General features: G+C 36.5%; 2 protein-coding genes across 7 annotated transcripts in view; both read right to left on the bottom strand.

Moving 5' to 3' along the window:
* The window catches only part of LOC135202248 (uncharacterized), a 224,928-nt gene extending 216,024 nt beyond the window's left edge, over positions 1 to 8,904 (bottom strand). Inside the window, 3 exon segments of the mRNA XM_064231528.1 lie at positions 3,144 to 4,045; positions 5,493 to 5,650; positions 8,763 to 8,904. Of these exon segments, the coding sequence (XP_064087598.1) occupies positions 3,144 to 4,029 (886 nt within the window). The 5' untranslated portion in view covers positions 4,030 to 4,045; positions 5,493 to 5,650; positions 8,763 to 8,904.
* Positions 8,905 to 10,831: 1,927 nt separating this feature from the next.
* The window catches only part of LOC135202247 (putative protein-lysine deacylase ABHD14B), a 47,355-nt gene continuing 39,718 nt past the window's right edge, over positions 10,832 to 18,468 (bottom strand). For 5 of the 6 annotated variants that reach the window (XM_064231522.1, XM_064231525.1, XM_064231523.1 and 2 more), the window contains 2 exons: positions 16,521 to 16,750; positions 10,832 to 13,977 (listed from right to left, as the gene is read on the bottom strand). In XM_064231522.1, coding sequence (XP_064087592.1) covers positions 13,777 to 13,977; positions 16,521 to 16,750 — 431 coding nt within the window. In that variant the 3' untranslated portion in view covers positions 10,832 to 13,776. The remainder of the gene's footprint in view (positions 13,978 to 16,520; positions 16,751 to 18,468) is intronic. The other variant, XM_064231527.1, reaches the window with a different exon arrangement.

Here is an 18,468-nt window from a genome sequence, read left to right as displayed (position 1 = left end):
TCCTTGAGGATTGTCTAAGGAGATCCTGGGTGGCCTTTTCAGTCAGAGAATGCGCAATATCCTTCACCAACTGCGAGGGAAAAAGGTGTTCTGATAGAGGCGCAAACAATAAGGCGGCTCTCTGCAAAGGAGAGACAGCCTTCGTGAGGAAAGCACTGTGAACCGCCCTCTTCTTTAAAACTCCTGCGCCAAAGAGGGAGCATACCTCAGCCGATCCATCCTGAACAGCCTTATCAATGCAGGTGAGGATGCTATTAAGGGTTTCTGGGTCCAGTTGTTCCTTTTCCTGAGATTTCTTGGCCAGAACCCCAAGGGACCAATCTAAGAAGTTAAAAACTTCTAAAGTGTGAAAAAGTCCCTTGAGGAGGTGGTCCGTCTCCGAAAGCCCCATGTTACCTTCGCTGCATTCAAGGCGCGTCTTCTCGATGAATCCACTAAACTCGAGAAGTCTGACTCAGCTGAAACGGACAGAGACAATCCCATTATATTCTCTCCCGTTTCGTACCAAATGCCTCTCCTCCCTGTAAGTTTAGCGGGAGGCATACAAAAGACCGTCCTCCCTAACTCCTTCTTCTTCTTGAACCAGGAGTCAAGAGATTGAAGCGCCCTCCTCATAGATATAGCAGGCTTCATTTTTAGGAAAGAGGAAGACTTGTGAGTTTTCGTGCTCGAGAACAGAGAGCGTGGAGAAGGAGGAGCGGCTGGCGTTAACGAGTCTCCATATTCCTCCAATAGAAGGGACGAAAGAACTTTATAATTAATTAAGAGCCTTCCTTCATTTCATCCTACGAGGCATCTTCTGGGTTCATAGGCTCGGAAGGAGAAGGCTCCCTTCTTTCTTCTGACTCTTCCCTTACTCTCTTTCGAATGTCAGGCTCTTCATACGAGGAATGCGCCTGGTGCACAGCAGGAGTATCTCGCCTGGTAGGAGTAACGTGTTTGGAATACTCCTGGCGCTTGGCAGGCGCAGAGCGCCTCGAATACTCCTGGCTTCTAGTAGGCGCATCTTGTTCAGAATACTCCTGGCGCCTGGGAGGAGTATTAAGTTCAGAATACTACCTGGCGCCTGGGAGGAGTATAAAGCTTCGGAATAACTCCTGGCGCCTGGGAGGAGTATTAAGTTCAGAATACTCCTGGCGCCTGGGAGGAGTATCGAGGTCCGACGACTCCTGGCGCCTGGTAGGAGTACGTCGCTCCAAATACTCCTGATCCTTAGAATGCGTCTGATGTTTGGTAGGAGTCTCGATTCCGGTAGGCGCTTTCCGTCTCACAAGCGCTCTACTCCTAACAGGATCTTCCTCTTCTGCTAATTCTTGACGCTTGGTTGAAGGTCTTGCATGTTGTACTGCATACTGTGGCTCTTTGCGCCTACTCGGAGCCTGGCTCCTGGTAGGCGCCATACTCTTGACAGGAGTAACTTCCTTTCTTACTTCTCTCCTGTCTACCGCATTGCTCCCCCCAGAGATGGCCGCTTGTGCGACAACTCCTCTGAAGGGTGCGTTGCGCCCGACAGGAGATCGATATTTGGATCTTTTAATAGGAAGCCTATCATCCTTCTTACGCGTAGGCTCCTTATATAGAGTTCCTACTAACGAAGCTAATTGCTCTTGCATATTCATCAATATTTTCCTTGTTGAGGAATCTTTCGAATCAGGCGAGGGAGATCTGGAAGGCGCTTTAGGATCCCTTCCAGACCCCGAGTCTGAATGTATTCTCGCCTTCTTTATTACCGAAGGCGCTCCTTCTTCAGAGAAGCGCTCGGGACTAGAATTGAGCTCATGCTCCTTCATACTCCTCTTCAAAGGACGGGAAAGTTTCGACTCCTTCCATCCTCTTCTCGGAGAAGGCGAACTAGACGACGAAAAGCACTCTCGAAGGACGCTTTTCCTATAGCGGTCCTTGGAAGTATGTGATAACGATCGATTCTGCCGAAGGGACGCCTGATCGTTGGGGATTCTCCACAACCCCCGTACGGCTTTCGACATTCCTTCTCCTCCGGGCCAGGGAGCTTGGAAGAGGTCTAGGCCTGGGAGCGTCGCAGAGACGACCAGACGCCCCCTCCACTACACTGGGGACACTAATATCACTAGCGAAACCACATTCACCTTCCTTACCTTCCAATGCTGCGACTTTTTCCTGCATTTTCTGAAGGGAAGCTCTAAGTTCCGCTATTTCCGAAGCAGAACTAGAGGGATTAGTAATTTGTGAACGGGCTGAAACAGAATGAGCATGATTATCAGAGGAAGAAGCTACAGAACTAGATAGTAAATCATGAGAAGTAGACATCTGCGGGTTTTATAAGCCGCTTTCCTCTCTCTATCTTTCTCTAACTTCTTCAAGTAAGAAGTTAGATTCTTCCACTCTTGTGCACTCAATTTCTCACACTCGTTACACGTATTCTCAATCGAGCATTCAACCATTCTACACCCACTACAAGTAGTATGAGGATCTACCGAAGCTTTCGGAATCCTCACCTTACAGCCCTCATTCACACACACTCTGAAACTAACACTCGAGTCAGACATATTCACGAATTCCAAAAACCAAGTCCAAAAAAACAGTCCACTATAGCGAATGCCAAACAACGATCCAAGTACGTCACCAAATATCAGCGAGAGATGATCAAAAGCTTTGCGAAAAAACGAATTCTAGTCAGGAGGAAGTAGCAACAATGTTGATACCGCCGGCGACAGAGAGAATCTGATTAGAAAACGGGAATAGTTCCTAGTCCTGCCACCCAGAGCAGGGCGGTAGATCACCTGACCTACCTGTAGCGAGTGCCGCGAAATTTGAATTTGTCGGGACGACGGAGTCAATAGCTATGTATATATCTGACAGGTAAGTTGAATGTATGAAAAAGAATCAATATTTGAAGGTTTTTTTTTGATGAAAAATGTAATAAGAATGCAGTTTACATAGTTTTCAATGCACCCAATGCATTAAAAGTAAGGTTTTCTTAGTACTTTTGATGATGTTCCAGCTTACGACGATTTTCGGCTTTCGAAGCGTCTCAAGAATGGAACCCCCGTCGTAACCCGGGGACTGCCTGTATATATAGAAAATTTCAATTGCGATTACAACTGAACTAAATTTATGAAGACTACACCTAATTTACAAACAATCATCAACCTTTTCTAACTTACGATCATTTGAGTTGGTAGCGGTATTTTTACTTCGATTTGAAGTAGTAGTAGTTTTGGAGTTCTGGTTGTTTGCAGCCTGGTTCCTTGTCACGCGAGTTGAAGAAGATTTGGTAGGTCTGTAAGCTCTTAAAAGTGCCGATGTACTTATCGCTTTCTTTTCAGGTACTTTGGAGGAATTAGAAGAAAAATCGGTAGAATTTTGGCTATCAGAATTACTATCAACTGCTATGACAGCACTTACTGGCAATGGAGATGCGCATTGAGAACTAGTGGGAAGAGGGGAGCCAGAGTTACTCCTCTCGGGGCCACTGTTTTTATCCAAAAAAATAAAATTGCAATAATCTACATTTATGTCGTGAGTTTCACAGTAAGATTTGATACTGTCAAGAGAAAGCATCTTTTCCCCAGTAGGTGTGACAAAGTGCACTTCTGGAGGATCAGTAGATCTAACTACTCTTTTCCAACCAGGGAGGGGTTCATCCTCATGAGTTTTTGACTCCACTTCCTCATTACTAAGACCACTTCCACTCTTTTCTTCATTTTCCAATATTGTATCACTGTTATTTTCCGAAACCTCCATTGGTTCTGCACCCTCTTCCCCATCTTTTTTATCACTACTTGAATCATTATCAAAACCATTCACTTTCTGGGCCCCTTCAGCACTATCTTCACTTGAAACTTTAGATTTTTGTGGTTTTTCCTCATTGTCTTTCATGTCAACATCCTTTTCTACTGGTTCAACATCCTTTTCTGATGGTTCAACATCCTTTTCTACTGGTTCAACATCCTTTTCTACTGGTTCAACATCCTTTTCTGATGGTTCAACATCCTTTTCTACCGCTTCCTGACTCTCTCTGCTACCTTCATTTTCCTTGACTTCCTCCATCTTTTCAAAAGACAATCTGGAAAAATATTGAATATTCATCTCTATTTAAAGCAAAAACTAAAGGGCTGTAACAATTCAAAATCAAAAGTCAAAACTCTAAGTATACGGTGAGAAAGAAATGTATCTGTTTTGCATGTGCAAAACAAATTTTAAAATATATATTTTTTCTAAATAATCACCACACCAGAGAAACTTCTATGCAACAATATTGGACAAACCATCATTACTATCTTGTTTGTACTGAATGAACTGTTATAATTATTATTGTTTATTAATGGTGTTCTTGGTTCTTCCATGTGATATAATAACAAAAGCCAAACAAATATGCTCAAACTCCTTCCAAAAAACCTGCCACTATGTCATAGGTCATAAACAATAACCTCAATAACAATAATCCTTTTATAATTATATACCACACTTGGAACCAAAGTAATAGTTTCCTCAGTTAAAAACACCCTTACCATTGGAAATATGAGAGGGAAAAATTATTTGAGCCTAGAATCAGATAGGAGTAGGAAAATAGAAATGATGGATGAAACAGCCTGAAAACAGTGTACAGTATGCCTATAGCACGTAAACATTCACGTAGACTAAGTTAAGTTTGATTATACCTCAATCCCCATTGGAAGTCTACCTACATTCATACTCAACCCATGGAAGTTAAACTCTATAGAGTTGAACCTTTCATCAAGAAAATTATTCAGAATATATACAAATGAACTATAACTTACATCACACAACTTATGATGTCCATAAAGAAAAATCTGAGGCAGGCTAAAAACACATTAAATATGATAATAAAAATTTATCATCATTATATAATAGATAACATAAGACCCTAGCAAAAAAAATGGCAAGTAAAAGAATGGAATACACGCAATGAACCAAGTAAATAAGGTAATTACAAGTACTTTATGCATACAGGAAGGCTGACACACTTATGGATGTAAAGGCTACACATTCTTGAGAGGAAAAAAACTTGGATCAACCAGAATGAAATGAAGGGAGAAAGCAGGAAAATATAATAACGAATAATGAATAAATACACAGATAATGATTCAATGCAGGGCTGAAAAAGACTGGCTTATAATCTGCCAACCAAAGCAAATCTGAATGTAGAGGAGTGAGGAACTGCAGGTACAAACCTACTAGGAAGGGTACTCACTATCCAATAGAATGTCTACCAAGTTGAAATTAAATAAAAGTGAATTAGGATAATCTTCAAAACCATTGTAACTAAGCATAAGTAATGTGGAGATCTGAGGCCTTTCTTAGGAAAGTTAAACAAAATTAATAGTAGCGATTACTTATCATAAGTCTTCTGGACCAGTACAGTATTTCAGGATTCAGATAAAGTAGTTTTCCATTAGGACAGTAATATAAAATGCATTTTCATATCAAAATTCTTTTAAAAATAAGGAAACATTAAAACACACAACAGAACAAGACTCTATAATACTTGCCTCTTAAGCAGGTACTGGAATCAAAAATGCAAAAATGTCTGAATGCTGCTCCTTTTAAACATCAAAATACAACAAGTACAGCATTCAATTCTATGAGAGAATTCTCAAGAATTATGCCTACTACTTGGCTTGCTATGCTGCAGTAGCCATTGCACCTCCTGTGAAGAAAAAAAATAAAAACACTAAATTTTGCAAGAGCCAAACAAGATCATGTAAAACTCTAAAACAACCTCACTCTACATACAGTGATAAAGTCTTCTGTATAGCAATCTTAATGAGAGTGAAATGAAATCATCTGGTTAGAAAAAATACACATTCTGGTCATATGATAAAAGATGCAACTTACAAAATGTCATACCGTACATCCAGTGCAAGGAATAGAAGTATGGTATATTTATGGTGGCTAATAGGTACAGGTCCAAGTAGATAAAGTAGAACTCTGGGTTGCAAACGATGGCTATGATACTGTTTACAGTCTGCTTACACTGCTTTCTAAAAAAGCAGTAACAAATTTGAATCACTTTGAAAATGTATGAAAATAATCTGAGTCTGTTTTCATTAATATTGTTCTTTACTTTGAACTAAACCTAATACTGTACTGTAGCCTAATTGCTCCAAAATCTCTAAACTAAGATTTCCACCCTTCCAACTATGACAGAGATTGCCATAACTATTAACAAAATTTACAAATGACAAATTGCATATAATAAAACTTGTTCAGCATGCCAAAATCTACCAAAACAGTTAATTACCTAACCAGTTTACGTCAATTCACCAACCACCTACTTTTTCAGTGGAGTGTAACTTTTTCTAAGTAGTACTCCAGTGATGTGAAGGGTGGCACTTAGCTATTTTATGGAAAACGTGATGTTACTGTGTCATTAATTTTTCATATTTTCCTTGGAAATATAAATTTGCAACTGCAAAACTGTCATTTATCTGGGTTACTTATCTTCATTGCATTGGTTTTTGGCAATTTTTCTTTTTCAAGGGGGAAAGTGCAGTCTTTTCGTATCTGGTTATTTGCACTTGTTATCCCACCCAAATGAAGTTACTTCAGGGTTTTTTTTAACAATATTGTATATAGCAATCATTCAGCTGTAAATTGAAGCAAAACTGAGTGGTATATAGTACCTTGAAAATTGCTGGAGCTATGAGGGAAAAAAAAAAAAAAAAAAAAAAAAGCAGGCTATAAGAAAATTTTTGCTTAGTACCCGGAATGAGAATATATGAAGCTAGGTGCTAAAGGATGCTGCAAAGAACCTTTAGTAATGCCTACAGTGTCCCTCGTACTGATGGCACTACAAAGGTCTGTACTGAGGGGGGTGGAATGACCATTCCCAAAATTTCTGGAAGTCCATATTTTCTGAGACTAGGGTCAATGATCGAATGGCGTCCTGGCGACCACCTTCCCAAAATATAACTAACACTATCTGTAACCCAGGATAGACATCAGTCATGAGCCAGCTCCAGTGGAAGCAACACCTCAGGACCTCTACTTTCCTCTCTAAGTATAGCTACCTAGCTTAAGTGTTAGTTATTTTTTGTGAAGGTGGTCGCAGTACTGTCCAGGTGGCTGCCAGGAGGCCATTCCATCATTTACTCTACCTTTTTAATTGAACTGTACATAAATGTAATAAATAACAATCTTTTGTTTTTTGGTCAAGTTTTTTTTTTATAAATTTTATAGAGTGATAATAGGAATATGATATATACCTATATATGCAATGACATTTAACTACAGGCGACCCCCAAACACTAATGTTAAATTGTTAAAAAGCAACCAAAATACTAGGTAGTAAAGGAAACTACAATTTCTCGCTACCTAAACACCCGCTGTGTCTCCAATAATTTGATTAACCAACATTTAAAGAGGAAAAGGTCCAGTTCTGTGAAAAATGAGCCTGCCCCCATAAAAAAAAACTCTGGGTATGGGCCGGCTACCTACGAACCCCACAACGGGGGCATTGGCTGGTAGTGTTTATGGGGTTCAAAATGACGAGAATGAAGAGCTCTTGTCAATAACGTAGGTTTCAATTTCATATTGCGTATTGATAAATTATAAAATAGGAATAAGTTCTGGCACGTCTCCTAGCCTATGACAAGCTGACCTAACCTAGCTAGCTAGCTCCAGAGCCAAAGCCGTCGACCAGGCCAGGCGAGAGTTCCGAAACAGGTTACCGCCTGTTAAGGCCTAAATCAAAAGCGCCCTTCGAGAACCCGTCCAACTGGAGCAACAGGAGGAAAATAGATGTGAAATTCCGGCAAATCCATCGCAATGGTTGCTTGTCCTTGGCATAAGGGGACGAGTTTTTGGCGGTAGGACGAAGCCGAGAGCCAAACCTACCAGAAACGACGGACTGCCCGTGAACTGAAGGGCCGTTTCGCCACGTCCGCCCAAGACCGAACAACCCACCCGTCGCTCGAATTGGGACAAACCTTTGAGAGACTCTCGAGTCGGAAGAAAATTCCCTCAGGACGAGATCTTGAGCCGAGCTTTAATCCTGCGAAGCATCTCAAGCCAGCCTCGGGGACTGGTCAACACAGGCGCGTTTTACTGGGGAGGCCGCGGGGGGACGCGGAGTGCCTCTCGCACACACACCGAGAATTCGAATAAAATTTTGGAGCGCTTTCAAGGCGAGCAAAATGAAATAAGATTCAAGTTGTAAAACAGCGGTGGAATAAAGCTTTCGCACCTCATGAGAAAAGCTTATTACGCCCGCAACTGTGTTTGCGGAGTGAGCGCCTCGGAACCAGGAACCAAGGCCAAACACAAAGGACCTTCATCCAAATGAACGCAACTTCTGCTGCTCGATCGTAAACATTAACAGACGAGCGTAGCATTGTCTCATATCTCGGGTCGATTTACAATTTTCACCTGCTCGGTGCCTCGACGTTTATCGTCGCTATAATGGTTCCCCAGCAGGAATGATTTCAAGTTTGCCTCACATTAAACGCTGTCTGACCCTTCCGACTCGGAGCGAGCACGAAGCATGCCTGAATGAACCTTACTATGAACTTCAGGATAATACTAGACTGCAATCAATATGGTCAACACGTGAACTGGCATCGATACGACACGAACTGTTGATCTGAATTAAATCTGTGTATGTAAGGTCACATGCTAGAAACAATTAAATGAAATACTGACATTTTTGGTATTGAACAAAATGTGGCTTAGAGACAGATGTACTAAAGTTGACATTCAGCCGATAACTAACCAAATCAAGCACAAACGACTTGGCAAAACGTTTACCTAATACAACTTACAGCTTGATTGCTTTCTAACCAGAAAGGTTAACAGCTCTGCGGACTGTTTTGCACACATTACATGACATCGTTATCCTGCAACCTCCCTAAACGATAAAAGGATTTGCCCTTTAGAAACGCTGCACTCTGGCAACCCGTATTCCCCGCCTCCTAAGGACTACTGTCGTGTTGAACACCTGATACGTCTCCCGTTCTCTCCACACCACCAACACCGTTCGCTTCGATATTTTTTCCAAGCTATGCCATTTCGATGTTCGAGTTTGTTCGTTTAATTTCCCTTTTAAACTCACGATTATAATGTACAGAGAGGTTCATTTTTTCAAGGAGAGAATCTGTCGGCAGACTCGGCACCTAAATGCTGCCGGCTATTTTCCGGTGGGATCAGACTCAGACAATCGTGGTCAGTGGCTCAGTGCAGTGGCCGGCTCATTCCAACACTTCCTGGTGTGCTTTTTTTTTTTTTTTTTTTTTTTTTTTTTGCTTTCCTCTTGCCAAACTACAAAATTATATGTATATATATATTACACACATATATATATATGTATATATATATATATATATATATATATATATATATCTATATATATATATATATATATATATATATATATATAAGGCCCATTAACACTGGTTTAAAGCTAATTAAGGACTATATTTCGGTGGGCTATAAACTCCATCCTTATCAAGCAGTGAATGACAGGAGTTACATTAGCTTAGCGTTAGCAGTAATGGGATAAATGCCCTTAGGTGATGCCTGGGGTCACCGCTAAGCCGACGTTGGTTCTGTTGTCTTAATCTGCTTCTTCACAAGCATCACCAAAGTCCAAAGGGCATTATCTCCCACTAAGTATATATCTCGCTAATGTAATTCCTGTCATTCACTGCTTGATAAGGGTGGAAGATAACCCACCGAAATATGGTCCTAGCTTTAAACACACACACATATAATATATATAATATATATATATATATATATATAGATATATATATATATATATATATATATATATATATATATATATATATATATATACACTGTGTGAGAGAGATTCAGTTCCGCTGATTTCGTTGATCATATCCTTCACCAATGTTTTGTTGGTCTGCAGTGCTTCAGAAACATAACACACTGGACTGCCTGAATTTCCCGAAGGCCTTATTTTGGCTGGTTTAACCGTGAAATGCCATTGTTGAAAGCAAAATTGACACAAATTCATGCAGTACACAAAACCTATAGGACAGTAATGGAATAATTATTTCAAGTGAAATGAACACAAATTCGAGATGTACTGTCGTTCATATGATTACTTCACTTCTCTGTTCTCCTTTGCTTCTATACTCAAGCTATGCAATGGAGATCAGTGACTAATATCATGTTGCTCAAGAATAGATCACAGAAGACTACATATGGAAAGCTATGTGACCGTACACAGTATATACGTGTATATATATATAGTTATATATATATATATATATATATTATATATATATATATACACACACACACACACACACACACATATATATATATATATATATATATATATATATATATATAATATATATTATATATATATATATATATATATATATATATATATATATATATATAATATATATATATATATATATATATATATATATATACATATATATATATATATAATATATATAATGATATATATATATATATATATATTATATAAAGCTTAATGTACCAAAATTTGGACTGTACTTTCCCTTGTCATGTTTATCTAGTATGCATTTATTTTTAACCTCAATTTCTTACCGCCTTGTAGCCGAAAGCTCCTTTTCTAAACAGAAATAGATACCATATAGTACTAAGATAATTCTTTGGTTTTGATATAATTTTTTACGATGCTATTTAAATGCTGTATTGCAAATCTTGACCAGCTATTCCTGTCACTTATTAGTTCCTTTGAAATCAGAATCCACTTCAATTACTCGGTTTGCAGAGGACTTCCTCATCAAACTTAGAAGATAAAGTACAGATGCTTTTACATTTTCAGGTTAACATGACCTAGCAGGCTTGGAACAATAAATAAAAAAAGTTACAGTAAAAAATAATTTATTCATAAAAAACAATATGCATTCATTATACAATTGCTTCATTGCTGCACTGTTATGTTACTTATTGCATGCTTGGATATATTTTTTCTTTGATAAAATATTTTCAAGATTCTTTTCTCAGCTTCATTCTAAATTCATGCTAAAAAGCCAATTTTTTTAATCTGTCTGTATACATAATAAATTACAATGATATAATTACTTGGCTTCTTATTGAGATTATTGTAAAGTACTTACAGATTACTGCATTTTCTCCAGCTTTTCACAAATGAATATTTTAGAAGTTCAGCAAATCAAATGAAAATATAATCAATCATTGCTCCACATTCAGTAAAAGTCATAAGCAGAATGTAGTAACTGGTGTTTTCACAAAATATATGCTGGACGTACAGTTACAATGTAGTAGTTAGATATCAGAAATACTGACAAATCTCCCAGAAGCTGAAACCATGGATCATCACTGATTGCCCTCCTTGATAAACAGAAATGGAGATAGGACTATATAAGCAGAATGCTATGAAACAAACATCTCACTGATTGCCCTCCTTGATAAACCTAAATGGAGATAGGACTATATAAGCAGAATGCTATAAAATGAACATCTCCACTTGCAGACAGCTAAGTTCTGCCCTCTTTAAAATGAACTGTACTATAAAAGAAGACTTTCAAAACTGCAATATTGCATAGTACTCTATATTGCTGTGCAAGTACATACTATAAGTACTTCCTAGTTATCACAAAATTTGAATGCTGTAAATACATGTTAACAACATCAATCTGTACTGTACAAAATGCCAATATATTGTGTTGTGCTTATGGCCCTTGTAAAATCACCATATTTGCTAATTTTCTACTGATTTACAAAGAAGCACAGTACTTGTAAACTATAAAAGCAAGAAATAAGGCAAGCCCTCAAATTTTAAAGATCTTGCCTCCATAAACTGGTTAAATTATTTGATTTTCTTGTGTTACTACAGTACTAAAACCAAAAATTATCACAAACCTTAAATATATGATAAAAAATATTGTAGTGCATTAATTATCCCATGTGAAGCAGTTAACAAATCTATTTACTTCATATGCTGAAGCAAATTTTTTCCACACTAATTCCATATCAATTTGTGCAATTCTGTGCCTGGAAAGCAAACAATATAAAGAAATGTAGAGGAAACTTAACTACTTACAGCAAACCACAGTTGAGACAATGATATACTGGAATGTATACAGTACATTTAAAAAAAAATAAATCCACAATACTCTTCTATTATTCCCAAACCTTTGAAGTTTTCTGTGAGGATGCCAAACCCACTACACCAGAAAAAGTTCGAGTTAGAAAAAGCCTTACTTCCTGCAACAGATAAATTTCTTGCCCAAATGAATCAACACTTGAAAGAGTTGGAGCTCTTGGCTAAGTGGTCTGGCTGAACCCTTTTTAAATAAAAATACCTTAGGACAACTTACGAAACCAAAGTTACTAACAAAATTAGCTGAACTATATCTTGCTGACTAACCTTTATAGGTATCCATGTACTACAAAAGGGCTTACAACCACAGATGTAAAATTGAAATTTTGTAGTAATACACTACAAATGAGTGCAATTCTAAATTCCTAACTAAATTCCCCAAAACCACTAGTGCTCATTACAATTATAAATACTAGTTCAACTGAAAAGTGTAGTTTGTGTAAGTTTTTTCCTTTTATAACATATCCACAAAAGATGACATACTGAGTCTATTTAAAATACCTGATTGCCTGTGACATTCATACAGAAAACAATACTAAACTACAATGACAAAACTTTCTCAGTCATTACTATATTTTGCTATATATCAAAGAAAATATCTTTTCATTATTCATAAATAATAAAACTCTCACAAATAGACAGATGTAGAAAAGAACATTTATCCATAGATAATAGCATGATACACTCAACACTCAAAAAAATGAATTGTGATGATCACGTGTGGAAAATTCAAAGAAATATAACCATATGTACTTTACAAAGCATAAAATTACAAAATTATTCTCAAATTTCAACACTGAAAACCATTTTTCTAAAACTTATATGGTACTTTTCAACAAGCACTACTGAATCTCAACATTTGCAATTTCTTGAAGACAACCCAACATTAACAAAACCCAAAATACTGACACTTTTCACAATACAGTACATCATACTTTCTCTCTGTACTGTGGTAAACCTACAGGAAATAAAAAACTTTTTATGCTGTATATTGCTTCCTCAAATTATATCACAGGTGACAAGTGATAATCTACTTTGATTCCAGATCTTAGACTGAGATTGCAATAACATGTACATATAACAACCTATTTATCATAGACTTCATATGCAATGACTGTTCTGCTCACCGAAATCAGTTGACTAACTTTGAAAATGATGATCAACTACTGAGCTGAAAATGAAAAAGATAAATACCTCACTAACCTTTTTTTCCATCTTCCGGAGAAGACAAATATCCTTTAGTATTTATGTCATAACTGGAATGAAAACTGTAAAGTTTATCATCTCCAGAATTATTGAACACAATAGTCCTTTCCAGCTTTAATGTATGTAATTAATGACATTACCCTTCCATTGTTTCAGATATTTTCTACAGTTAACTAGAGGAATGTGAAATTAATCACAAAAAACAGCTATTCTGTTCATCTATCATTATTCTCCAGAAATACCAGAGCACCCTATTAATCCTGGTCATCTATGAAGCAAGCATAATTCTCTTTCACAGACAACTACTGAAATTGAGAAACACTATTAGTAAGTAACTCTGCATTCTATGCTGATAAAGAACCTGTGCTCAGGATGTTTGAAAGTCAAGACAGCCTGACTTGTCACTTACAACCAGCGGGTTGAAGTACTATCTCTCTGGTCATCAACAGCTTTATTCTTCATATGAAACTGTATCAGCTTTAGGCAACTGCTTTGTGAGCATGCACTTGCTTTATGAAATTGTAAAGCAGCTCATGAAACATGTCGGGATTGTCAAGGTATGCTGGGTGACTACCCTGAGGAATCATCACTGCTTGGGATGTGGGGATGTTGAGCAAATCATCTCGTGAAGTGATTCCCAGACTACGATCTTTTTCTCCATAGATGATCAGAGTGGGGATCTGGGAAGATACATAAAAATAATTTATAATAATCTGAAACACTACAAGAGGAAAGAATTCTCTTTGATTAGTGTTCTATAGTAAACAAATTTCATACCATTTCATTGACAGATAATGTTCAATATTAAACTCTAATCACTGGCACTCTGGAGGCAACATAATTGTGCAATGAAAACAGGTAAAATGTAGTTCATGCAGGTAATGTAATTACTGTATTTGTTTTTTGCATGACTTTGAATCTCAACCAATATAAGGGATACAGTGCAAAGTGAATAGGATAAAATCCTGTACAGTAAAGTAGTCTCGGTAGAAAAAAAAGGATACTACCCTGTATAAGGCTTCAATTGGTAATTTAAACTTTACAAAAATTGAATACCTTTTACTAAAGAACCTAAAAATAATCACTTTGCCACCACAATGAGATAGTAAAGAACCTCAAAGACCCTCTGATTGCAGTTTTCTCTGTAAAGTAAAATCAACAAATTTACCAGTCATAAATTACCATACACAAACCCTTCCATTGTTATAATGATGAAGAGCAAGATCTGAGGAATATATACAAAATCAACTTAAAAGTTATAAAAATAACCAAATAGGAAAAAACTTTACAATGGGCTCAATAAAAATTCCCACAGTTGACAAAAGGAAGAAAATAGCCACACAACATTTATCTCAAGATTAGGAATATGACCCTTAGAAAATAATATCACCACATGGGCAGAACTGATGAACTTGAACCTTGCAATAGTCATCATCACCTGTCTCTATATGCAATGATCCTTACAAGCAACACTGCAAGCTTTCTACCAACTTTAAATGACATCTTTTGAAATGTAACATTGAGGCTATACCAAACATCACTCAGATTTATCTGGTCCAATGGTAACCATAAACAATGAAATATAGTCTAAGAAAGGTACAAAACTGGCTAGGCAGCATATTTGGTTCAATTTCATTCCCACCAACTATAGAACTTCACACCTGTAACTCATACCACAGATAAATTAAGGTGTAAGGTGAACACTTGGGAGTTTTTGGGGAAATTCGTAGATGTCAGGTTGATTCAAGAAGTTTGGTGAGATGACAGTAGCCAATGAAGTAGTCTGTCAACACCAGGAGATCTGAAGGAGTATCTCTGGCCTCAGAGACTAAAAACTGATGGCTAAAATAACCATTATACTAATCTATGGTAGTATTTGTTGACAGAAATCATACTCCAGACACAGATGGATATGACTATTTTCCCAATGGATAATGACAGACCATGTCAAAATCAGCTGTTCATTGTTGTGAGAGGCTTTACCACATATGCCATTTTTTTTAAAGATTATATTTAACACGGGCATGACAGATGCATTAAAAATTAATTAATCCATTCATTTCTCAACTACCACCCACATGGAAAGGAAATGATTAATCTGAAGAAATTGACAATAAAAGAGCACTGTATAATACATATTTAGATTCTGCTGGTCACTTTCTACAACATACATCTGTACGTAATTTTTAATAACCATAATACCCTCTGAACTTTTTAATTTCTTTAAACTACCTAAGGAACTTGTTGATAATTTTAAGCAATTTAACACTATGTAAAATACAGTGCATTCAGTTTTACTGTCAATAGCTAAAACTGAATATGTATGTCCTATTGGGAACTCTGAAGCTATTGATGCACTGCAATTGGAAAACATTTCTTTTTTTAGTGTAAAGTTAAACTTAACATCCTTGACAATGAACATTTAAAAATATACCACAAATACAAATGTCAAAGCAACTTCTTGACAAAGGAATAAATATAATTCTACCATGGGGACTGGTTCCATTGAAATCTTGAAAAAAATTCAATTTTGCTGTTATAGAAAAAGACAATGAAAGCAAGATTTTGAATAAGAGCAATAAAAACAATTCGTCTTCACCAAGTTTCAAAGCACTAGAATCAAATACTAATGTAAAAGGTCTCCCAAAAATCATGAGTAGTCTTCTAGAATAATCCACTGCTTTCTTTTTTGTTACTGGAGGAGGAATAATGAAAAATGGGTGAGATGGTCTCAAGAAGACAAACTGTCCACTCTTAATTTCTATCCAGAAAAAGTTAATTATCTGATGGGATCACCCTAAGAAAGTCTTCAAAATGTGTTCACCTATTACTGATAAATCCCCCTCAGGCATAAATACAAGTACACACACACAGTCACATACAGACCCAGAGGAAAAATAAGAGCAAATTGTAGGCGAAGATATAAAAGCCAATGCCTTCACTTCAGGTATTCCGCATGAAATTTTGTGCCCATTTTCAAAGATTTATTTGTCACATGAATTTCACATCTTGCTATGATGCTAGAGTCTTTGAGCCTAAGCTTTAAAATAAAAGATGTTAAAGTATTAGTTTGCACTACATTTTCTGTAAGGCCCTCAATCAATACAGTAAGCCAAAAATCTGAAAAAAATAAGCACTTCATCCTTGAAAAATTGTTCATTAATCAAAGATACAAATTATATTAAGTAAACAAGATATGTTACAATATTGTTGGAAAACTTACCATGATACTTTGCAAGTAATTTACAGGTACTTCATCTGTTGCATCAACAGCTATTGGCACAAACCCGGCTAGTTCCTGGGATTGCAATGCCAACATAGGAAGTGAGTATACACCGGAGAAAGAAGGGGAAACTACGATAGAGGGTGGAAGATCCACTGCGATGAAGAAAGATTGGAGCCAAGAGCGCCTCAGTTCAGGGCCCAACTCCTGCCGTCCACTGTTGCCAAAGCCTGAATATTGTAGTTAAAAGGAAGTCCCATCACCAAGACACCCTACCACATTAAACAATCCTAACTGATCTTTTTATACCCACACTTTACACAATTAGACAACAAAATTTTATTCCTCTATCATGGAATAAAGTCCACTAGTACTATAGTACATTAAATCAATATTTATTATGAATAACTAGATGTGTGAAAAAAAATCAACAAATTACTGAATGATTTATATATTTTTACAATTCAAAATAAATTAACAAGAACAAAACTGATATTATGTATACATACACGTAGTACAAGAAAAAACTATAAATTTCATGTATGTCTATGGCTGAAATGATTTCCTTCACTTTCACCATTCTTTTTTTTCTGAGTAGCGCATATGTACTATACATGCATCAATCTTCCTAAAGATGCAGTAATTTCTTTGAGGTAGTAAAGATTAATTAGTGATGCACACTTCTAAAACAGAATATAAAATCAGAACTTAAACGATATTACTAAAGGAGTTTTGAAAAATTATAGAACAGATATGTAGACATCAAAATAAAGTCAATTGTTTATGATCTAATATTATCAGGTAAACTCACACAGCTTCTCTTTTCTATGAATGCCAACGGAAAATTAATATTATACAGAAAGGTAATTTCTTCAATCTTGAGTTCCTTGTTCAGGATATACTGTTATTATTTCTATGATGTAAACTACTTTTTATTTAAAAAGATTGTCATATAAATCATCACCAACATAAATTTTGTTAATTTACACTCTGGAATTTAGTACGTACTGTATTTCCTTATGAGGCATCTGACAGCAAATGGAAATTTTGCTGACTTCTGTACCAAATTTATTTTCCCCCTTTTTTTTTTTTGTTCACTCCTGAAGAAACATCCCTAACTTATCAAATTGACAGTTTGAGTTTTATATCAACAATTAGCTAAACTTTGCAGTACTTATCTATGTTGGTATCTTCTATCCTGTAAAACCTAGTTTCCTACAACCTTTACTGGTTAAGCCTCTACACCCTGGGCAGTTCCTTCCCATAACCAGGAGTGAATTGCAAAATTACAAGCTTCTATTTATGTTAATCATTTCATTATTCAAATTATCATGAACTCCACTACCTGACACTTAAATGCATTCATTTCTTGTAATTCACTGCATACTGTATGCACAAAATAACAGCTACTACTTCTTAGTGACCACACTTCATATACATCTATTGTACTCATATAACTTATCTGTACAAAAGCAGCAAAAAGAATAAGGACAATCTTCACTCACATCCATGAAATCATAACCTTTCACCTAACAATAGTATTAAAATACTGTGTTGTACTAACACTACAAGACCTATGCTCCACCCTTTTCTACATGCAAAAAGAAAAAAATCAAAGCCTAAAACTGAAGAGCATAAGCTCTGGGTAAAAAATATTTCCCATTTCAGATGAACTTAAGGACAAACTCTGTACATACTGAACACAGAAAATATTAAGAACTAAAATGATACAGACTTCTTACAACATGCTGAAATTAGCTACAATGCTAAACATCACATGCATATACGTATTCATGCAACACTAAGTTAATCATGCAAAAACAAAAGCAACAGGTTAATACAGAACTGAATGGTTAATAATGAGAGTGCAGTAACAAAACTTAAGATCTAAAAATAACATAAAAATGGGGAAAAAATATAAGAAAGCTAAATATACAATCTGAATATT

The sequence above is a fragment of the Macrobrachium nipponense genome, chromosome 30 (genome assembly GCF_015104395.2).
Source record: "Macrobrachium nipponense isolate FS-2020 chromosome 30, ASM1510439v2, whole genome shotgun sequence".
NCBI lineage: Eukaryota > Metazoa > Arthropoda > Malacostraca > Decapoda > Palaemonidae > Macrobrachium > Macrobrachium nipponense.
The sequence above is the reverse complement of the archived record's forward strand: the minus strand, read 5'-3'. Positions and strand labels throughout refer to the sequence as shown.